Source organism: Schistocerca gregaria, chromosome 7, assembly GCF_023897955.1.
Source record: "Schistocerca gregaria isolate iqSchGreg1 chromosome 7, iqSchGreg1.2, whole genome shotgun sequence".
Classification (NCBI taxonomy): domain Eukaryota; kingdom Metazoa; phylum Arthropoda; class Insecta; order Orthoptera; family Acrididae; genus Schistocerca; species Schistocerca gregaria.
Window position 1 is genome coordinate 164,676,370 of NC_064926.1, and position 24,596 is coordinate 164,700,965.

Consider the following 24,596-nt stretch of genomic DNA (forward strand, 5'->3'; position numbering starts at 1 on the left):
CAGTGGCAGGTCACTGACTCTGGCATATTTCTTGACTGGCAGCCATTTGCTGCTCTTCACATCCATTCCCCTCTGTTGACAAGTTCTTGTTCATTTCAACTGTGTCAGATCTATGACAGGAGTTATATCTAAGACTGAGAGACAAGCTCTCTGAGCCTTCATAATCTGTTCTTTAATAGATGCATGAAGTTGCTTCCACACTACAGGCTTGCACTGTGATTCACTGTGAATATCACACTGTTATTTATCAGAATTCACATGTGGTGATGTAGTCATCACATTATGCATAACTGAATAACTGCAGTTATTCACAAACCACAAACTTCCCCCATCCCTATATCCAGACACATTCTGGAAATGAAAGTACTTTTTTGATCATGTATGTAATTTTTGTAAGCTGTAACACTTTTAGGAATATCTTTCCCTTTGACTCCCTCTAAACGTTTAGAGTATACCATTAGCTAACAATCTATTGCTCTTCCTATTCAGTGGAAGAATGTGTAGCTCTTTATGATTACACAGATGCATAAATACCTTAAGTGCTGCATCTGATATTATTTTATTTTTTGTAATTCCTCTGCTTTCAAGTCTGTAACATTCTGGTACTCTATCACAGGCTTTTCAACATTTTTGTCTTCCTAAGCTATGTACAGTGATACTATATTAGCAGTTTTGCAACAGCAATTGAAAAATTGTAGGATCAACACATCTTGTTTGCAGCAAAAATTGTGTGAATGACAGGTTAATGAAATATAATGAGAACGTAAGCTCATATCTGGGCAAGAGAAGAAACATAGGGAAGTTTTCAGACAACATTGGAAGCTACCTATGATGTTTGTGAAACATTAATTATATAGTGATATGATATAAGTATATCTCAGTGATGGATAAAATGATGACAGTTGCTTTTTTTCTTTGTCCTTGTAGCCTTCAGCTCCACCCACCAGTCTCCCTGGCGAAATGGAAGGGCAGGTCAAGTTTGGTTGGATTCAAGGAGTACTGGTCCGGAATCTCCTAAATATATGGGGTGTTATGCTCTTTTTGCGTCTCTCCTGGGTTGTTGGACAAGCGGGGATTGGTAAGTAATATAATCTGTCATAGTTATACAGGTAATGATTTTGAAACTGTTAACTATTTTAATATCTGAATGTGTTCTATGTTGTTCCGAAAATCATATGAATCAGTTCTTTCTATTATTGTGTGCTAGAAGAACTTCATTCTAGCAGTCTAGCAATATGTTGTATTCAAACTTTTTTCTAAGCTATGATCATTTCATCAGACATTTACTTGTAATTAATAGTTGAATTTTTACAGGCTGATTCAAAAAAATGTTTATAAACTGACATCGAACGTTGGGCATACAAGAAGGATCAATAATCACATAGGAATCGGGGTTTACAAAGGCTATCCAGGGCTACTGAATGGTGTTGCAGTTATTTAGTCACATGCTGCAAATGGACAATCATTACAGGAGATGCTCAAAGTTTTGTCCACATGCATCGAGTCATGCCTGTTGCTGCATTGATTGGCACACCGTCTCAAAGACGCCTGATGTATCTTGAAGACATCCTGCTGCCACTAGGTCCTCTGACACTGTAACAGGTGTTTCATACACGAATCCCTTCAGATATTTTACAGCAAAAATTGGATTGGGGACAGTTTGGGTTCTTGTGGTGGACATGTGACTGGCCCACCAGAGCCAATCCAGTGGCTGGGAAAGCTTGCCTGCAGACGTTCCCTCACTTGTGTGCTGAAATTCGCAGGGGCTCCGTGATGCTGAAATCAAATAAAGCAATGCATAGGCATGGGAACATCATTCAGCATGTCCACCAGAAACCTCTTTCAGAAATATGGGATCCATGTGACCATCAAGTCAGTCCAGGAGAATATATGGCTGAATAAACAGTCTCTGGTGATGCCAGCTCACATTTTAAAGGTAAATCTGTGTTGTGAGGCATGCATATGTGTAGCATGTGAGTTCACATCTGCCCGTGTATGCAGATTGTGAACATTCATCACAGCCTCGAGTGAGGATGTAGCCTCATTGGTGAAGAGGACATTTGCAGTGAAGCTTCAGTTTGCAACAGAGTCCTGCAGAAACTTTCATGCAAATCATAAGAGCTCATTGTAGTCCCCCAGTTGTAATGCCTGGATGCATTGGAAATGAAACAGATGCTGCCCTTTGTCATTTACAATGCACCAGATGGAAGGTTGGGGCATAACAGTGGTGCCGAATGCACCTCATGCACTTGTTGATGGCGTATCCTGTACCCTTTTGAGAATGCTTTCTACCACTGCAACTGACCATGTTGCTCATTGGCAACCAGTGTCAAGCTCCTGCTCATACAGTGAGCCAGTTGTGCACTTTTGGTGATGCAGTGTGGCAAATAATGTGTGACATGGCACCTTTCTATCGGGATATTTTGCGTGATACAATCACACAGCTTCCTATCCATTGCATTTGGCCTCACCATAAATCAAATGCATCTTGGCCGTTTCGCAATATGTATAGCTAGCCATTTTAGTATCAACACTTCCACAGTGTGAATGGTGAAGGTCTCTGTGTGCTCTGCCTGTGTCTGTATAGCAACACTGTCTCGTGACTGTATGACCCTCTTGTGAAGTTTGTGACCTTATCCTTGTTGTATGCCCAGTGTGCCATGTCAGTAAATATCTTTTTGAATGTGCTGTACATGCGTCTTCATAATTTCTGGCTTATTTTTATATGGAACTCATTAGTAGATAGATGTCCTATGAGGACAAAGCAGTACGTGTTTATAAAATTCTTATTTTAACATTTATTCCGTTTGAGTGTTTTATATTTGTGTAACATGTTTAACAACACAAATTCATTGAACATTGTGAGGATAATGATGTCATACTATTGACATTTTATGCGAGACCTATAAGCTACTTGGACTGATGAGACATTGTATGAATGGTATCAGAGGTAGCAATGCTGTTTAATATTGTTCATTTTGAGAATGTGAGGCAGCAGGTGCTATATGTTAATGGTAATGACTGGGCACATCCAACCATTTTATGTTCTATGCCCTACTCAGTAGTGCATTTCAAGGAACAATAATCTCATCAGGTTGTCAGACTCAGCTCATGAAGCTAAAACACTAAAAAGTATACCAGTTCATTGGTAGCATTCATAAAATAAAATGGAATAAAAACACATTGGACTGTTGGTTCTTCTATAATATGAAAACTGACATGTCCATGGTATTACTGTTTAAGCATCGCTATCGGCTCAACCCAAATTGCTCTTTTATTGGTCACCTACTGTTCTTCATTTCGAAAGATGCTACTTGCATATTGTCATCTGTGATCATCAGTCTCTAGCTATTCCATGAAAGAAGTATTGAAAATTTATAGTTATGGATCTGCTTTAAAATAATTCTGAAAAGCCATTAAGAAATCTCATTTCATTGTCTTTTCACTTTCATGTTGAGAATATTGTCATGTTACTTTTCACAAATGGCAGTGTCAACTTCTTCCTGCAAGTCAAATTTTCACCCTTTCTTTTGTTTATGGATGATTTCTGAGTCATCTTCTGTGCCCTTAAGGAGATGAGCTGTTTTGTACTTATGGTTTGCAACAACTGTTTTGTTGTAGTTACTTAGACTGAATGGATCTTTACAAAATGAGGAAAAGGTGACCGGTAGACTAGCATTCCAGTTGAGCCAATAGATGGGAGAACTACTGACAGAAGTCAACAGTTTTAATGTAGGACAAGGACCCACAGTCCAATGTGTTTTTATTCCATTTTATTTTATGAATGCCACAGATGTATTGGTATACTTCTTAGTGTTTTAGCCTCATGAGGATATTTTCACAAACTGATGATGGGAGCAATGTCTCTTGAAATGCATGGTTGAATTGTGTTGGACATACAATGGTTGAATGCTATCAATTATTAATGTGGCAGCTTTATTGCTTTCAATATCTATGATTATATGAAGAGTGGAAAAGGAAAATTTCGAAGTGCCATTTTTTCAAAAGCGTATTTTCAGTGCTATTGTGGTCTCAATACTCTGTTGCATCTCCATACATTTGTTCCTAGTATCAAATCATGGAGGAAATGTTTCATGTGTTCATTACATTACTAGAAAGTGCATACTCTTTGTGCGAAGAAGTGCTTATCTCCAGAGGTCCAAATGCCATTCCAATGCATACAGCTGACATCTTTGATTTTAAAGATCTGTTCAATGTTGTTATCAGTGCAGGCATATAATATCTCCAAATGCAGCATGATCAAAATGCTTCATACTCATGCATCACAAATAGCCATAAAAAATTCTTACTCTGAGACAGAAGAATGGAAAATATCAGTATGTTCAAAAGAGGAAAGTCGATGGCTGATGTATGCCATATAGTACTTCATCTGAAAGGCCAGTCATGTTTATTAGCCGCAAAACAAAAAGGCCTGTTACAATGTTGCCAAGTGCATGTGGCCTGGATCCATGCACTGATTCAGATGGGAAGGGTGTCATAAAGCCATTCATTGTATCCTCTCCTGAGGCAGGCTGGTGAGCAGTAATTCTAACTGGTTCTCGATACCATGGTTAGTGGCACTGGGATGGAGTTGACATCCAGCTGATCTCACATGTGTACTGTCGGCGACAGATCTGCAGATTTTACTGGCCATGGTGATCCTTCAGCATCACACAGACAGTTCATATCATTGTGTGGTGTGTGAATGAGCATTGTCCTGTTGAAAAATGACTCTATGGTACTGTCACATTAGAGGTACCAGATGAGGACCAATGTCCACAATGTACTGCTGTGCCATCAGAGTTTCCTCAGTCAATACCATTCATGACCTGAAGTCATACTTAATGGCTCTCGAAAAAATTGTAAGAATAGGACCTCTCTCCAGGTTGCCGCCATACTCGCTGACGACAGTCGCCCAGGATAGTGGAGCACCACGATTCAAAGCTGAACACAACACTACTGATTAGCAGTCCATGTTTCCCATTCACAGAACCAATTCACACGCAATTGTCTGTGTTGTGGTGTTAATAGCAGCCAATGCATGGGACTGTAATTCACTAGTCTGGCTCTTGCTATGCTCTGACCAATGTTGCAAAATGACACAGAATGTTGGAGGGAGCCCATTACTTGATCTCACATGGCAGGTGCGGATGTGAAGGAGTTACGATATGCTTAGTGCACAGTGTGGCAGTCCTCCCTTGTGTGGTCAGACATGGTAGACTGGGACAGTGGATTCTGACATTGAGCCACAGTTAGATGCGAATAGTCTACATATCATGATTTGCTTGACTGCACCAGCCGATCAAATCGAGGTCCAGAACTTGGTCAGGTGCTGATAAAGTTGTCTCAGATGAGTATGCAGCACGTCCATGTTCTTCAGAATGATCACTCAACACATGATGCTGTTAATGCCACTGATACACAGGATGACAAAATTCAAGGGATAGCAATACGCATTTATAAAGATGGCAGTAGTATTATGTACACAAGGTTTAAAAGAGCAGTGCATTGGTAGAGCTGTCATTTATACTCAGGTGATTCATGTGAAAAGATTTCCAACATGATTATGGCCACATGGCAGGAATTGAGAGACTTTGAATGTGAAATGGTAGTTAAAGCTAGACACACAGGACACTCCATTTTGAGAATAATTAGGGAATTCAATATTCCGAGATCCACTGTGTCAAAAGTGTGCTGAGAAAACCAAATTTCAGGCATTACCTCTCACCACGGACAACACAGTGGATGGCGGCCTTCACTTAATGACCAGGAGTAGTGGCGCTTGCATCAGTGCGAACAGACATGCAACACTGCATAAAATAACAGCAGAAATCAATGTGGGATGTACAAAGAACATATCCTTTAGGACAGTGCAATGAAATTTAGTGTTAATGGGCTATGGAAGCAGATGACAAATATGAGTGCATTTGTTAACAGCACAATGTCGCCTGCATCAACTCTCCTGGGATCATGACCATATCATTGGGACAATAGATGAATGAAAAATTGTGGCATGGTCAGATGAGTCCTGATTTCAGTTGGCAAGAGCTGATGGTAGGGTTTGGGTGTTGCACAGACTCCACAAAGCCATGGACCCAAGTTGTCAACAGCCACTCTGCAAACTGGTGGTGGTTCCAGAATGGTGTGGACTGTGAATACATGGGTCTTCTGGTCCAACTCAACTGATCATTGAGTGGAAATGGTAATGTTCAGCTACTTGGAGACAATTTTCATATATTCATGGACTTCATATTCCCAAAGAAAGATTGAAGTTTTATGGATGACAGTGCGCAATGTCTGTGGGCCACAATTGTTTGTGATTGATTTGAAGAACATTCTGGACAGTTCAAGCAAATCCAGATAACCCAACATGAATCCCATTGAATGTTTATGGGTCATAATCAAGAGGTCAGTTCGTGCACAAAATGCTTCACCAGGAACACTTTCGCAGTTATGGATGACTGCAGTGGCAGCATGACTTAGTATTTCTGCAGGAGATTTCCAACAACTTGTTGAGTCCGTGCCACATCAAGCTGTTGCACTATGGTCAGACAGTAGGAGGTCTGACATGACATTAGAATGTATCTCATGACTTTTGTCACCTCATTGTATACCCTACTAGCCAGGTAACAACACTGAACACAAATGTCACTAATGCAGTCTGGTGGCCATTTTACCAGTCACAGAGAATTGTAACTCTAAATACATACCCACAAGGTAGTAGGAGCACTTTTGTGAAATTTTGAAGCTAGGGGATGTGGTACTGGCAGATATAAAGCTGTTGGTATGGCACATACAGGGTGTTTCAAAAATGACCGGTATATTTGAAACGGCAATAAAAACTAAATGAGCAGCGATAGAAATACACCGTTTGTTGCAATATGCTTGGGACAACAGTACATTTTCAGGCAGACAAACTTTTGAAATTACAGTAGTTACACTTATCAACAACAGATGGCGCTGCAAGTGATGTGAAAGATATAGAAGACAACGCAGTCTGTGGGTGCTCCATTCTGTACGTCACCTTTCTGCTGTAAGCATGTGCTGTTCACAACGTGCAAGTGTGCTGTGGACAACATGGTTTATTCCTTAGAACAGAGGATTTTTCTGGTGTTGGAATTCCACCGCCTAGAACATAGTGTTGTTGTAACAAGACGAAGTTTTCAACAGAGGTTTAATGTAACCAAAGGACCGAAAAGCAATACAATAAAGGATCTGTTTGAAAAATTTCAGCGGACTGGGAACGTGACGGATGAACTTGCTGGAAAGGTAGGGCGACCGCGTACGGCAACCACAGAGGGCAACGCGCAGCTAGTGCAGAAGGTGATCCAACAGCGGCCTCGGGTTTCCGTTCGCCATGTTGCAGCTGCGGTCCAAATGACGCCAACGTCCACGTATTGTCTCATGCACAGAGTTTACACCTCTATCCATACAAAATTCAAACGCGGCAACCCCTGAGCGCCGCTACCATTGCTGCACGAGAGACATTCACTAACGATATAGTGCACAGGATTGATGATGACGATATGCATGTGGGCAGCATTTGGTTTACTGACGAAGTTTATTTTTACCTGGACGGCTTCGTCAATAAACAGAACTGGCGCATATGTGGAACCGAAAAGCCCCATGTTGTAGTCCCATCGTCCCTGCATCCTCAAAAAGTACTGGTCTGGGCCGCCATTTCTTTCAAAGGAATCATTGGCCCATTTTTCAGATCCGAAACGATTACTGCATCACGCTATCTGGACATTCTTCGTGAATTTGTGGCCTTAGATGACACTGCGAACACCTCGTGGTTTATGCAAGATGGTGGCCGGCCACATCGCACGGCCGACGTCTTTAATTTCCTGAATGAATATTTCGATGGTCGTGTGATTGCTTTGGGCTATCCGAAACATACAGGAGGCGGCGTGGATTGGCCTCCCTATTCGCCAGACATGAACCCCTGTGACTTCTTTCTGTGGGGACACTTGAAAGACCAGCTGTACCGCCAGAATCCAGAAACAATTGAACAGCTGAAGCAGTACATCTCATCTGCATGTGAAGCCATTCCGCCACACATGTTGTCAAAGGTTTCGGGTAATTTCATTCAGAGACTACGCCATATTATTGCTACGCATGGTGGATATGTGGAAAATATTGTACTATAGAGTTTCCCAGACCGCAGCGCCATCTGTTGTTGACAATTGTAACTACTGTAATTTCGAAAGTTTGTCTGCCTGAAAATGTACTGTTGTCCCAAGCATATTGCAACAAACAGTGTATTTCTATCACTGCTCGTTTAGTTTGTATTGCCGTTTCTAATATACCGGTCATTTTTGAAACACCCTGTAGTTTTAGTCTGCCAGGAAGTTTCAGATCAGAGTGAAAATTCACTTTGTCTTCTGGACACATCACTTTTTTTGCCAGGCGGTGTAAATTCAGCCAGAAATATACATAAAAGTCCTACCAATGTCTGTTATGGGGCAATGCAATTTTAAATCTGAGATGACTCATATGCTTAGAGTTTATTCCCTCTCCGTTCTACATGGAGCATCACACTTTTTTGTTCCACACGGTCATGCTATGTGGCCACCGTGCCATCAACATATTTTAAATTATAATTGTTTCCTCCTTAAAATACCATCGAAAGAAACAAAGGGTCTGGTAATATCCACAATATTTCATAATGACACGCATCTTTTAAGCGTATTTTCCATTTCAATTTTGTCCGCCTTGATAGCTGAGTGGGCAGCATGATGGAATGCCATGCTAAGGGGACCAGGTTCGATTCCCGACAGGTTTGGAGAATTTTCTCCCCTCAGGAACTGGGTGTTGCATTGTCTTCATGTTCATCTCATCCCCATCGACGCACAAGTCACCGAAGTGGCATCAAATTGAAAGACTTGCACCAGGTGACCAGTCTACTCAGCGGGAGGAGTGGCCACACAACATCTCATTTCATTTCAACTTTGGTCCAAGTGCTCCCCAAGAGTATTGTAATTTATTATCTTCTATAAGTTTTCATAACCTGACAACAAATTCAGATCAACATGTTCATTATATTTTCCAAATTATATATAATTTATTGTATTTAAATAATGTTTGGATATGATTAAATTGTACCATGTATGAAAACATTTGATGACATGATCTGTACTTGTATATGGAGCTTCATGTATTTCTTTCACTGGTGCACTAATCTTAGCTGCAGACTTTGGCTGCATTGTCAGAGTCTGAATGTCATTTATGTAGAACTCATTAATTTATGACCAACAAATATTCATTACTCTTAGTTTATTGATATTCTGTATTAAACATGCCTTATTTTCTATTTATAGGACACGGCCTGCTGATAATAATTTGTGCTAGTGTAGTAACTACACTAACATCACTATCTATGTCAGCCATTAGTACAAATGGAATTATAAAAGGAGGTCTGTATCCATTATTCATTTGATTTCGCTATACACTGTTTATAAAATTCTCCTGATTCAGGAGCATGTTTGTGTGAATATTTTGTGTAAAAATTCATTGTAGAATGTATTTTTTTATTTCACTAGGTGGCACCTACTACATGATATCACGATCCTTGGGTCCTGAATTTGGAGGATCGATAGGGTTAATATTCTCATTAGCTAATGCAGTTGCTTGTGCAATGTATGTTGTTGGATTCTGTGAATCCTTGGTTGGACTACTTAGTATGCATGGTGCCACTATGGTGGATGGCAGCCTAAATGATATGCGTATCATTGGTGTTATAACAATAATGTTACTACTCTGCATTGTTGTGATTGGAATGGAATGGGAGGCAAAGGTAAGGACCATCTTAATTTCTTTCCATGCTTACATAATAGACAATCTCTCTCTCTCACTTCATTAAAAAATGGATACGCACAGTGTATGAGTGCTGTAATTCCATTTGGTTTGTAGCTGTGTGTGTTTTCACAATTAAGTGGTGCCCTTTGTTGAGGATGTATTTTCTATTGGAGTTTTCTTATTTCAGATTTTTTAATACTCTTTTTAAGTAAGATATATGTGCTTACTGTTTTGACCGTATATACTTTTTGTTTAAAAAATATTAATTCAGAAATATTTGAGAAAACTATTTTCATGCTCTTTAGTGAGATGAAAATAAATTCAGGAGTACTCACAAAACAGTAGAAGTGTTGAATCATCAACAGACACACAGAAAAGAATGAAAACTTTGCTAGCTTTTGGATGAGAGAGGCAGGAAGTGGGAGGAGGGGTTGGAGAAGGGTGGTGGAAGGCTCAGACAGAGGCAGCAGGTGCACGTGATAGCAATGTGACACATGGGTGCAAGAGCCGGTGAATTTGTGTGGCGCATGATGACAATGACATGCAGGGATGGATTGGGAGGGGGTAACAGGTTAGAGGAAGGGGAGACTTTGGTAGAGAGGGTCAGCGGAATCAGCTTGTGGAGACTGAGGCTAGGAGGATTACAAGAATGAAGGATGTGTTACAAGTATAACTCCTATTCTCAGAGAAACTGATGCAGGGGGAGGGGAGGGGGGGGGGGGGATCCAGATAGCTTGGGTTATGAAGCAGCCATTGAACTTGGGCAAATTGTGCTCAGCCACATGTTCTGCCACTGGATGATTAACTCTGTTCTCGGTCACCGATTGGTGGTGGTCTTTTGCTCTGGTGGGCAGCTGATTGATGGTCCTGTAATAAGCTATGTAGAAATTGCAGCAGAACAGATATATTATTTGTTTGCTTCCACAGGTGGCACTGCCTGTGACAGGATAGGAGAGTCCTGTGCCAGGACTAGAGTAGGATGTGCTGGCTGGACAAATTGGGCAGGCCTCATGCCTGGGTTGGAGGGATGAGAAGAACTGAGGGTAGGATATCCTTCATTTCTGGCCATGATGATAGACAGTCGAAACTCTGGCAAGGGTACAGTTCAGTTGCTTCCATCTGGGATGATAGCGGGCAACAGGGAGGAGGGGGAGCTGCTTCTTTGCAGCTGGTTCTTGAAGGTCATGGGAGGATTAGGGTCATGTGTGGATATGGTGCAGCAAATCTGTTTGCTGACTAGGTTTGTGGGATAGCACCTGTCTGTGAAAGCCTTTGTGAGGCATTCAGCATACTGGGTAAGGAAATTCTTGTCACTGCAGTTACACCATCAATGAGTGACCAAGCTATATGAGAGTAATTTTTGGTGTGGAGGAGATGACAGATGTCAAAATGCAGGTATTGTTAATGGTTAGCAGGCTTCATATGGACAGGAGTATGGATGGAGCCATAAGAGAGATAAAACTCAACAGTTATAGTAGTGTGTGGAGGAACAGGTGAAGTGAATAGGAGAGTTGGTGTTGGCGCTGTGGAAGAGTGAGCATAGGATGTCTTAACACTGGGTGCAGATCATGAAGATATCATCAGTGAACCTGACCAGAGGAGTTATTTTGAGTTTGGGGAGGCTATGAAGGTTCCTTCTAGGTGGCCCTTAAAGAGATGGCTACAGGAGAGCACCATTTGGGTGCTCATGGCCATACCACAGATTTGTTTGTATATATTCTCCTCAAATGAGACGTAGTTAGTTATGTGTGAGGGTGTAAATGGTTAAAAACAAAGATTCCAAGATTTACCAAGCGGGAAAGCGCCGGCAGACAGACACATTAACAAAACACACAAACACACACACAGAATTGCTAGCTTTCACAACCGATGGTTGCTTCTTCAGGAAGGAGAGGGAAAGACGAAAGGATGTGGGTTTTAAGGGGGAGGGTAAGGAGTCATTCCAATCCCGGGAGCGGAAAGACTTCCCTTAGGGGAAAAAAAGGACAGATGTACACTCACACACACACACACACACACATATCCATCCGCACATACACAGACACAAGCAGACATATTTAAAGGCAAAGAGTAAGGGCAGAGATGTCAGTCGAGGCGGAAGCACAGAGGCAAAGAAGTTGTTGAAAGACTGGTGAGGTATGAGTGGCGGCAACTTGAAATTAGCGGAGGTTGAGGCCTGGCGGATATCGAGAAGAGAGGATATACTGAAGGGTGAGTTCCCATCTCCGGAGTTCGGATAGGTTGGTGTTGGTGGGAAGTATCCAGATAACTCGGACGGTGTAACACTGTGCCAAGATGTGCTGGCCGTGCATCAAGGCATGTTTAGCCACAGGGTGATCCTCATTACCAACAAACACTGTCTGCCTGTGTCCATTCATGCGAATGGACAGTTTGTTGCTGGTCATTCCCACATAGAAAGCGTCACAGTGCAGGCAGGTCAGTTGGTAAATCACGTGGGTGCTTTCACACGTGGCTCTCCCTTTGATCGTGTACACCTTCCGGGTTACAGGACTGGAGTAGGTGGTGGTGGGAGGGTGCATAGGACAGGTTTTACACCGGGGGCGGTTGCAGGGGTAGGAGCCAGAGGGTAGGGAAGGTGGTTTGGGGATTTCATAGGGATGAACCAAGAGGTTACGAAGGTTAGGTGGACGGCGGAAAGACACTCTTGGTGGAGTGGGGAGGATTTCATGAAGGATTGATCTCATTTCGGGGCAGGATTTTAGGAAGTCGTATCCCTGCTGGTTAGTTATATAATGGTATAAGGTAATGTGCTTGGATTCAGAGGGATGTTGGGTGAGGTAGTGTTTGATAACAGCAAGGGTATGGGTCAGTGGATGGTGATCTACCGGTATGTGGCATCAGGATTGACAAGTAGGGATCCAGGTGGTAATGGGGTGGTGGTGATGAAGAGTCTGTGAAGGAAGTAAAAAGGAAAATTTCATCATTCTGAACACATATGGATTAATTGGTACTGACCAACTGCCATGGATCATCTGCCGATGTCATCATTTGGATGTGGTATGGGAGTGCGTACAGTCAGCACACCATTCTTCCCCTTGTTGCTGGCTTTGCAAACCCTGGAGCCACTACTTCTCAAGTAACTCCTTGACTGGCATTACAATGCTGAGTGGATCCTGTTCTAGTCCTTTCACCAAGGAAAAATCCATGGCTGTACCTAGAATTGAACTCTGGTCGCCTTCATGACAGTCAACTACTCCAACCACTCCAACAGCTCAGCTACAGAGTTTGACAATTAAGGAAGTGCAAATGAAATAGAAGTGAGATATTACCTCTCTGTTGTACTGGAATGTAATTAATGCACATGATTTAATATTCTTTATGGGAAAACCTGATTTCCTGTTACATTTTGCAGTAACTGGTTTTTACTTTTAATGGACCTGGCTTGGCTGCGAGCACTTGCTTGAAGGTGTTTTTTGACAATTGTGGAGATTTAACAACGGGAACACAGTAACGAGCTATTATGGGGTGGCTAGGATTGTTGGGTTTATGGATTTTTTGGAGCATGTAGCATGTGGATGTGTGGGGGTCATGGGTGTACGGAGGGAGATGGATTCAGGGGAAAGATTTTTAAATCGGCCTAGAGATTTGAGAAGGGACTGGAGGCTGTGTTGGACTTGTGGAGTGGGATCAGTGTGACAAGACTAGTAGGAGGAGGAGTCAGATAGCTGGCAGATGCCTTCTGTCAGGTAGTCACTTGGATTCATCACAACAGTGATGGAACCCTTGTCTGCAAGGATGATGATTCAATGATGGTCTGTCTTGAGGTTACAGAGGGTCATTCTTTCTTCTGTTGAGAGGTTTGCATACTTTGGAAAAGCTGTGGAGAAGGATGGTGAAAACAAGCTGGAGATTAGAAACTCCTGGAAGGTAACCAGTGGGTGGTTAGGTTGGAGAGGGGGAGGTTCACAGGCGGATGGTGGTATCAACTGGGAGAGGCAAGGCTCAGTGTTGGGTTTAAGTTTGTTTTTGTTGGTGAGATTGTTAACAAAAATGTGTTTCCATTACAGGGATCAGAAGAAGGAAAGTAGATCTTTGATGAATCCATTATTATGTGGAGCTTAAGGTGAAGCCTTTCGTTAGGAATGAAACTTTGTATGATTGAGAAACAAGTAGTGATAAATTATGAATTTTTGTTGCAGGCACAAATGGTACTGCTTGTTATTTTGCTGGTCGCCATTGTCGACTTTATGATAGGAACATTTATTGGACCACAGAACGAGGAGTCAATTGCTAAAGGTTTTTTGGGATATAATGGTAAGATCACAGATGTAAAAAGAAATATTATATGTATTTTTGTTACATTTAATGCAATAGTTACAAAACTTGAATATAGTAGTAACTCAAAAGTAGAAGCAGAAAACAGCAGTACAGTGAGATAAATATGATAACTACTTGTCTAATAGTAACTGTCAATAACCCATCATTTGAACTGGTGCTGTTTTGTGATGTCAACTTAAAATCTTTTACGCTTGAATTGTAGTTATCCAATACTTTGCAGTCTGAGTTTCCTGCCTTTTCTCTCTTTTTAAAAATTTTGCCTTATCTGTTTCCAACCCTAATTAGGAATTACATTGATAACTTTCTACAGAAAGTTTTTCCTTGGTTTTAGCCTCACTGATACAGGAGAACTTCTATCCAGATTATAGATACAGTGAAGGAATGCAACAAAACTTTTTTTCGGTATTTTCCGTTTTCTTCCCAGCAGCTACTGGAATTTTGGCTGGTGCAAATATATCAGGAGATTTAAAGGTGTGATAATATTCTTATGTTGTTCTGGCTTTTAATTAATGCATGTGATTTAATATTCCTCATGGGGTAAACCTAATTACTTGTAATATTTTACAGGACCCAGAAGGTGCAATTCCAAAGGGAACACTTATTTCTATTTTAATAACAAGTATCTCCTATTTGCTCATGGCATTTATGGCAGGAGCCTGTGTTGCCCGTGATGCAACAGGCAGTGTGGAAGATTATATAAATGGAACATTTTTGAATTGTACTGGCACTAAGTGTGCTTGGGGGTTACAAAACAGTTTTACAGTGAGTACAAAAATTTTATTTTCAGCTAGTGTAACTTGTATGGCAGACATTATATTGCAGATCTTGTACTCAATATTTTTTGTTATGTGCCCATCAGAGATGATCACAAACTTTTTGGTTTAAGTAATAATTGATATGTTTGAAAATATGAATGAATTGCTGTGATAGGTTCTGATGTGAAGAGCTGCAGAAGACATCTGCAACTTTACAATTTATTTCTACAGTTTTGATTCTGTAGCCAAGTTCCATAAATTTTACATTTGTTGTAGTATCCAGTTTGGAATTATGTGGATGTATTCCTGTTGGTGAAAAATACATGAAGTGTATGGTATGTGACCAACAGGTTAGGAAAGATGATGTCATGTTATTTTTGACCACGAATTATGTAGTAACATCTTATGTTGAATCCCATATCACTCAGTGTGTCTGATCAAGTGAGGTCCCATACTGCTTATGAGAAAAGATGAATTTAATAAGGTGTGACAAAGATAACCAGTGTAGTTATCTTCAACAGAGCTTGTGTAAACAATAGTACCAGCTTCCATCCTTCAATATTTATTTTTATCTACAACAAAAAAAAAACTTAGTTGGTTTTCTTAATGAGTGTAACACTTGTTTACTGGGACAATGGATTTTTGAGAGAAGATAATGCTGATCATTTGGCCATTGCAGTTGTCAGTTGTTATTTCACAAAAAAATCAAGTCTGTACAGAGTGAAAGGCTGTACATTATTTGTGTGGTGTACTTGTCTCTGGAAATTGCCTACATAAGTAACAAAATAATGAAAAGATACATGTTGGTGTACAATGTGCTAGAAAAAGAAGAGTATTTTACAAGATAAATGTTATGCTTGGGTCAAATATTAATTCCACAGTTAAAAGGTCAGTGGAAGAATAGTAGCAAATTTTGATTTCCGAGCTAATACAAATGCATCAAAGTCTGCCAATGTATTGGGCACATCAAGGGCAGCAGTGTTATGTGTGATGGCTGCTTGCACAGTTTATCACAGGATATGAGCAGCTAAACTGAGAAATGTTGCACAGCAGTTAAGACAGTGGGCTCATCTTCAGGAGAAATGGGATGCAGTTCTATGTATGTTCATCTTGATTATGTTTCCTATGGTTTGTTTAAACCTCTTGAGGTGTGTTATAATGTCAAGTTGAACACATATATTTCAAAACGACACAACACATATAAGTCACTGAGCAAGTTAACAAAGCAAGACATGTGAACAAGGTAACATTCAAATGAACACTGAGTCCAAGTCAAGCGGCCACTGCCTGGCCGGTCGCTTAGGTGGCGCGGCTGCTGCGTGGCTGGCAGACAGCGCCACATGTAGAGGACGCGCGTAATTGCGCGGCGGCACTTTGAATGGTCGGTGAGTCACAACACTTTTCCCCCCTTTGAAATGTTTGCACTGGTCGTGATGGAGGTGGCCTGGAGATTGCTAACGTCCATAGGCGTTGTTTGACTGGCCGCAAAGTCTCAAGGAGGAGGCTTCCCGTACAGACGGAAGTGTCCCCGATGATAACGGTTCGAGATGACAGGAGACGTAGGGGTCGAATCTGCTGGGGCCCTGTGCACCAATCTGCCCATTGCGGCAGGTCCAGTTGACATAAAAGGAGAAATGGACGATGTGTCGGAGTCCGTAGGAGAAGGAGGCGAGTAGATTGGCTCCGACAGATGATGGTCATCCGGTTCCTGCATGGGCATGTCTCCTGGTGGCGTCCGTTCTTGTACTGGCACCGCACCAAGATGACAGTGAGAGGGCTGCGTTGTGAGTAATGAGAGATGTCAAGATCCCGAGCCACGCATCATCAACAGCGCACAGAGGTTGTATTTCCCTGACGTCACCCCACACCTCTATTTGCGTCCCAGCGGCGTGAGAATTTCAAAAGACTGCACGATGGATAGAACTTCGTCTAGAGTCGGATTTGCCAACTGAAGGGCATGTTGCCGAACTTCTTTGTCGGGCGCTGACCAGATAATAGCATCCTGTACCGTGGAATCGGCATAGGATTCTTTGTGAACGTCAGTAACAAATTGACACTTTTGACTGAGGCCGTGTAGTTCAGTAGCTCAAGCACGATAGGACTGATGCAGTTGTTTTTGACAACGATAAAAGGCAACACGGGAGGCTACCACATGCATTTGCTTTTTAAAATAGACAGAAGTGAGCACATTTCAGCAAAGGACAAAGATGCAGGATGTTTCAAAGGCGCCAATTGCGACAACAACCGATACATTGGTGGTGAAATCCATGAAAGGAACAGAGACTTACATGTTTGTTCGTCCGTGACATGAAATACCAAGAAGTGCTGTCAAATACGTTTTTTGTAATCAGACCAGTCTTCCGCCGTCTCATCGTAAGGAGGAAAAGGAAGTATAGACAATGACGAGAAATGTCTCGCATTTGATGCCACGACGAAATCACGAATCGCCGATGTGAGAAGCATTTGCTGTTCAATGAGACCTTGCAATAGTTTCTTGACACAAGCCATGGTAACCTGTGAGTCAACGATGAAAAGGGAAAATCCCATCCTCATCGCCAGTTGTTATAACGTCAAGTTGAACACATATATTTCAAAATGACACAACACATATAAGTCACTGAGCAAATTAACAAAGCAAGACATGTGAACAAGGTAACATTCGAATGAACACTGAGTCCAAGTCTAGCGGCCGCTGCCTGGCTGGCCGCTTAGGTGGCGTGGCTGCTGCATGGCTGGCATACAGCGCCGCATGTAGAGGACGCGCGTAATTGTGCGGCGGCTCTTTGAATAATCGGAGAGTCACAACAAGGTAAACTCAAGATGGGACCGTCAACCATGTCTCAGTTTATTTCATTCTGCACCTGTCTCTAAATTAGCAACATCAATGGGACACTAAGATCCTGATCTTTCATAGGGCCTTCATTATCAGTGAAGATCAGTAGTCACTTTAGCCAAGTCCTGTATGATGGAAATAACTAAATGTTGAGTAGGATTGTCACAAAAACTATAGATTTAACAAGACACAGAAACTGTTAGTATCTCAAGGAATGTGCTTATATAATCACAGTGTGGTATGATTTGCAAGCCTTAACCTTTAAACATGTCATTTATCTCATGGGTTATTAAGCCAACAGTTATGGTGTCAAGACCAAAAGACAACAATGTATTCACAAGAGTAATTTTTTCTTATGTACTCTGGCACAAAAGTGTTCAACAAGCTCCCACCTAACATAAAGCACGAAGTTGGGAAATGCAACCAGTTTAAAAACATATCTCACAAGCAACTCTTTTTAAAAGTTATCTGAATATCTATACTCAAGGATGCAAAAGTTCTGTTAGCCACATTAGTTGTAAAGCAGTGTGAGAAGTAGTAATGTACTGTAAACAGGACTCATCATATTGAAAGGTGCAGCTGATTACTTTCTTTGAAAAATTCCAAAGTAATCAAGTAAATATTATGGTAACAATGTGAAATGAACAACAGCTGTTTGATATAACTGACAAGGCAGCTCTTTTCTTTTTATAAAAAAGTAAGACCTCTATCTCTCTCATTCATTTGATTAAATTTAACTGGCATAAACATGAATAGCATTAAGGAGTACTGTAATAGTTTATGGTTAAAATGAAATAGATGTTAAGTTTTTTGATATGTTTGTCTTTTGTTAATGCACACACTGACTTGCTCCACATTCCTGAAGGTTTTTCTTCATGATGATATCTACAAAACTTGATAAATGATTGAATGAGTAGTAATCTGTAATGGGTAAGTTTATCAGTTTTTAGAAGTTTGGTTTCTTATTTTCATTGCACGTTTGTGTCAGAGATGGAAGAACATGAGAGGTGTTACAGTACACATTTGGAATAGTAACAGCTGCTCTGAAAAGCAGAAAAAAATTGTAGAAAATGTTGATGACAGAATATGCTACTTAAAGTGAAAGTAAGATGAAAATGAAAACATAGCAATGCTTTGTACTACAGGAGATCAAACAGCACATTCAGTAGGGATTATGGTTGAGCAGAACAGAATTCAGTATTACTGAAATTTGTAATGACTTAGTGGAATGTTAACAAAACAGGAAATATCATCAAATGTTTCAACTAACAAAAAAGTGAGATGTGGTAGTGAAAGTGTAGGACAAGGTGTGGGGTGGAGGGTGAGTGTGGCATTAAACTTCCTTTTTTGCAGAAACTAACACTCACACTCACACACACACACACACACACACACACACACACACACACACACACATACACATACACACACACAGGATTCGTAAATTAGATGCTGCATTTAATTACTGAATATATTATGTGCATTGTATAAAATATTACTGCTAATTTAGTGCATTAATAATATTTGCAGAGCAGAATTAAAAAAAAAATTAAAATGTACTTAGCTTTCTTGGGGGATGAGATCTGATCCTGGAATGTTCATACATGGGCAGACAAAAATTAAAACATTTCTGCTTGACTTCATTTCTGGTGTTTACCACAAAAACTCATTAAAGCATTAAAAACTGAGTAATTCCTGTTATGTCAAACAAACACTGAGTCAAAACTAAGAGTATGACAATATTAAACGAGTCCTAAGACTAAGACGTAAGTGAACTATTCATTCATAAGTGAACTAAAACTAAGACTAAAGCCATGTGGTCATAGCCACCTTCATATTTATAGCCTTATTATTTCTTTGCTTTTTCATATCAATTGCACTGACAATTCAGATTAATGCCGACTGGTTTCAGACATGTCCATTACTTAATGAACCATTACCTGAGTGATTATAAAACGATCAATGAAATAACATTTGTACATTTTGAGCTACGCCTAACTGTTGAACTTTGAGCTCTCTGGGTCCTTAAAATAAGTGTCCACTTTGCACTCCAGTATAATGTATAATAGGTGCTTACATTAAGGACAGTCCTTAGTGTGTAGTGCATAGTAGGCACTTACATTAATAACACAGAATGTTCAAAGTTGAACAGATGTAAATAGCTGAAAATGTACAAATGTTATTAATCATTTCATAACCACTCAGGTAATGGTTTGATAACAATTGGGCATATGCAAAACCAGTCACAATTAATCCAAATTGTCAATGCAACTAAGACAGAAGAATAAAGAAATAATAAAACTAAATACAGTCACTGATCCTTTTTCCAACACAAAGTTGGAATTCTAAATATTTACAATATTTTATTGGTCAATACATATCTTATAACAGTTATACTTGTTACACATGAACAACTTTTCTGCAGAATATGTGTGACAAGTGAATCAACAATTTTCTTTAAATTGATTGAAATACAAAATTATTTTCACATAATTTTCATATAATTTTTATTTTATGAAATGTCTTTCTTATTTTGAAATTTGATGAAGGCTTTCATGTATGCAGTAATTATTCAATATACAATCATCTTAACTCTGTTTTATATTAATTAACACACTTTCATATGACAAATAGAGGACTCATGTGACTTAAAACAATGAATTATTGTTATTATTAATTGCAGATTATGCATGGACTGATATTTTAAGTTAGAACAAAATGAAATAATCATATTATTAATCAAAACTGGCCATTGTCAATTCAACACAGTATATTATTGCCAAAACCCTGAAACATTTTTTATTTATTTGTACACTTATTTATTTAAAAAAAGCCATCAGTCTTTCAACTACTTTGATCTGGTCCATCACAATTTCCTCTCCTGTGGCAACTTTTTCATCTTAGAGTGGCAATTGTAACCTACATCCTCAATTACATTAGAACCCCGATTTTGTGTGACTTCGATTTAGTGTAAACCCGCATTTAATGGAAGAAATTTCAAGTCCTGAAAATTACTCAATAAGTGCAATGCAAATTTATATTCGATTTAACGTAATTCGCATTACGACGAAACCCACATTTAGCGTTAGGAATATTAAATATTGAAAACAATACAATAGTGGCTTTTGCAGCCCGAATGCTAGCTGCACTTTTTTTTCTGGTTTTCAGAATCCAAAAAAGCACCTGCAGTTTACATTTGGGTGCAAAGCCTAAGAAGTTCCGAAAACTGCTGCTAGTTGCGACTGCAAGCACTTGCGGCCTTTATTGCTGCTTTTTGCCACTAGAAGCCACCACAGAAGCCGTCGTGTTAGTTTCGAGTAATGAATGTTAAGGAATATTTTTTATCAGGGGTGAATTTAGCAATTTTTCAAATATTTTTAGCAATTAAAAAAAAACTCTTTACATATATACCATCAAAATGGACATTCTGAAGAAACTTGATAAGTGTGGCTTTACAGTTTGACAACTCCAGCTAATGAGAGCAGTGCTCGCAAAAACGTTTGTTTCAGTCTGCTTTTGAACTTCGGTAAGACATGAAGACGGCAAAAGTAACAACTTTCAGCTTGTTCCAGCAACAGAAAAGCACTTTCTGGACCAAAACATGGCTGTCACTATGAGTTGGAAGTCGTAGTGACGATTTTGTGTGGAAGCAGTGACAGTGCTTACCTGTAGCTGCAGATATACTGTAATTCAAGTAAAAGCACATCAGAAAATCCAGGAATTTAATGGGAGCCGCAATTGGGCCTGAAAATTACGGGAAAAACGTGTCGCATTTCAACGCTACATCATCAAACTGTGCACCGGAAATTCATGCTGGCTTGTACAGCTGATGGCCATAAACTACCCACTCATTTCACATGGAAGACTTTACCAAAGTCCAAAGTGTTTCCTAAAGATGTTATTGTACGTGCTAACGAAATTGGCTGGTTCACGAAGGACATGGTTTTAGAGTGGATCAGACCTGTTTGGCAACATCGTTCTGGTACCTTGATAGGTTTGCCATGAATTGTTGTGTTGGATTCATAAGCAGGTCACTGTACACCAGCTGTGCGGGGGATAGAACCTTTTATGGAAACAGAAAAATACAGTATGTATACACAGTGCCTAATGAAAGAAGATAGGCAGTTAACGCCTACAGGACATGTTAAGTGTGCAAGCTTGTCTCAAGTGTGCGTGTGCATTAGTCAGTCTTGGAAATGTCTTCTAAGTGAAACTGTTCGTCACACATTTAAAACGTACTTTATTTCTAATGTGCTTGATGGCACAGAGGATGATGCTTTCTACAGAAGTACCGATAAGGAGTCTCTAGCTTTAATAAGAAAATATGAAAAATCACAACTGTGTTCTGGTATGAAGTGCAACGAGCTCACCTGTGACATCATTGCTCACAGCTCATGTGCGTGTAGATCCAGAATACTGGATTTCGATAGATATCGTGAATTTTCACTGTTGTCAGTGTTTTGCCATGTAATTGTAATTTTAAATGTCCCAAATCCCTGAGAGGTAGGGCCACTTAGTACTCTATCCATCATATTATGAGGTTGGCTTGCAATCAGGTAGATACAGTACTTGCAGTGGCTTCTAGCAGGACTTTTAGGAACTTCCGTAGGCTTTGCCTCCAAATGTAAGCATCGTGTAATACGGACTTTAAGAACCTATGAACTCGAGCATTTATATTGAATGCAATTGATCATCTTCCATATTGATTCCTTGCTACAAGCAAGGAACCTCAAACTTAGCCGACCATGGTTGAATACTAACAATGTACAGCATGCTAGCACTCATGCCACTTTGCATGCTTGCACGTGGCTGAGCTCTGTCCAAGTCTGTATGGTCATAGCAGCATTACAGAATAGTATCAGTTTACTCAAGTTTGCATCAGTTTGTGTATTGCTTGCAGAATCCAGCTGTATATCAGTTTGCTCACTCACATTTGTTGACAATGATAGCAAAAAGAAAAACTCTGTCTGTCGCAGAGAAAATGAACTTGATTCAGGAAGTGGAGAGAAACACAAATGTGCCTGTAAGTGAAATGGCTCGACGCTTGGGAATTGCACAGTCTTCATTGTCAGGATTATTGAAGAATAAGGAGAAAGCAGAGAAAAAATGTTAAAAAGTCGCCGTACAAAGAAATGGAATCAAAGCTAAGGGATTGGTGCAATGGAGCACTTGCTGAAAATTTACCAATGGATGTGGCACTGATAAAAGTGAAATCATCTATGATATCAGGGAAACTTGGGCTAAGAGAATTCAAAGCTTCGAATGATTAGCTGTATAGGTTCAAAAAACGGTATCGGATAACTTGCAGGGCAGTATGTGGAGAGAATGCTGCAGTTAGTAATGAAAGTGTTGAACACTGGAAAGAAGAGGTGCTGCCACTCCTCTTGAATGGTTTCGAATCTCAGGATGTGTACAATTTTGACAAAACAGCCTGTTTTACCAACTCGTGCCGTCTAAAACCTAAAGTGTTAAAGGAGAAGCATGCTATGGAGGAAGAATGAGCGAGCTGAAAATTACTGTTCTCTTATGCAGCAACGCAGTTGGCAGCGAGAAGCTGGATCCCATAGTAACTGGAAAGTTCCACAAACCACAGTGCTTTAAGAACAGTGCTATGCTGCTTTGTAAGAAAATAGCAACAAGAGTGCCTGGATGATTGCGGACTTGTTCAAAAGTTCTTGCAAGCTTTTGATGCACGAATGGGTGGTAGAAACAGGAAGGTTGTTCTCTTTATGAACAAGTGTCCTGCTCATCCAACTGACTTAGGATTTCTGCGGAATGTGAAAGTGCATTTTTTTCCTGCAAATTGCACTAGCAGACTCCAGCCCGTGGATCTAGGGATTATTCATAGCATGAAAAGCAAGTATCGGAAAGCTCTTGTCCTTATGGCACTTGCCTTTATTGATTGGAATGAAGTGCTTAAACTAAACATCCTGCAAGCAATGCATATGCTCAAAGGAGCTTGGGAAATGGTAACTAAGGAAACTTTCATAAGGCCGGATTTAATGAAATGAGCACTCACGACGAAAGCGGTGACAAAGCAGTAGTGGACATGCATGATTGGGTGCAGCTGTCTAACAATTTACCCATTACTTTTGATGAATTTGTGGCTTGTGATGGTGATGCCATCACTATATGCCTCCGAGATGTTGAGAAAATCTGTGAAGATGAAGTAAAGCAGAATGATGAAGATATCAAAGAAGATAATGATGTTAGGGATGAAGAAATAGAAACACCATCATTCAGTGAAGCTACTGCCAGCATAGACATTGTCCGGAGATTTGTCACAGCATTTGAAGTTGACAATCCTGTTATTGACAGAGTAAATCAATTGGAGATGGACATTTTGAACTTAAATTCCAACAGTACTGTAAAACAGACTACCATTTTTGATTACAGGTATTTCAAAAAATGAGGCACTGTGAAAGTTGTGTAAACATGTGTTGCATATAGGAAAAGTAACTCAATTTCTTATATTACTATAATTGTGTAAGTATTTTGTGGATGTTTAAATTTTGTAGTGTGCTGGGAAACTACGAACTTTGACTACTGTATTAGTGCTACAAAAAAAGTTGTAATTACAGTATATTGTGTAGGGTAGGTATCTCCTTGTTTTATTGTTGTTATTGTGTAAATTATGTGTGTTGGTGCAATTTATGTCAATACAGGCAAAGAGTTCTGGAAAAGGTTTGCTTTCTATCGAAACCTTGATCTAGGGTAAACTCCCATTTAAGGTTAAAAAATTCTGGTCCCTAGAAAAACGTTAAATAGGGGTTCTACAGTATTTGGTGGATGTTTTCTAATCTCTGTCTTCTGTTTCAATTTTTACCCTCTGCAGCTCTGTCTAGTACTGTGGAAGCAAATCTCTAATGCCTTAACAGATGTCGTATCATCTTGTCCCTTCTTGTCAGTGT

General features: G+C 40.1%; 1 protein-coding gene across 1 annotated transcript in view; it reads left to right on the forward strand.

Annotated features, from left to right (window-relative positions):
* Positions 1 to 24,596, forward strand: part of LOC126282233 (bumetanide-sensitive sodium-(potassium)-chloride cotransporter) — a 584,688-nt gene that overhangs the window by 478,792 nt on the left and 81,300 nt on the right. The window contains exons 2-7 of the mRNA XM_049981810.1: positions 928 to 1,078; positions 9,321 to 9,416; positions 9,543 to 9,796; positions 13,959 to 14,073; positions 14,429 to 14,568; positions 14,665 to 14,859. Coding sequence (XP_049837767.1) covers positions 928 to 1,078; positions 9,321 to 9,416; positions 9,543 to 9,796; positions 13,959 to 14,073; positions 14,429 to 14,568; positions 14,665 to 14,859 — 951 coding nt within the window. The remainder of the gene's footprint in view (positions 1 to 927; positions 1,079 to 9,320; positions 9,417 to 9,542; positions 9,797 to 13,958; positions 14,074 to 14,428; positions 14,569 to 14,664; positions 14,860 to 24,596) is intronic.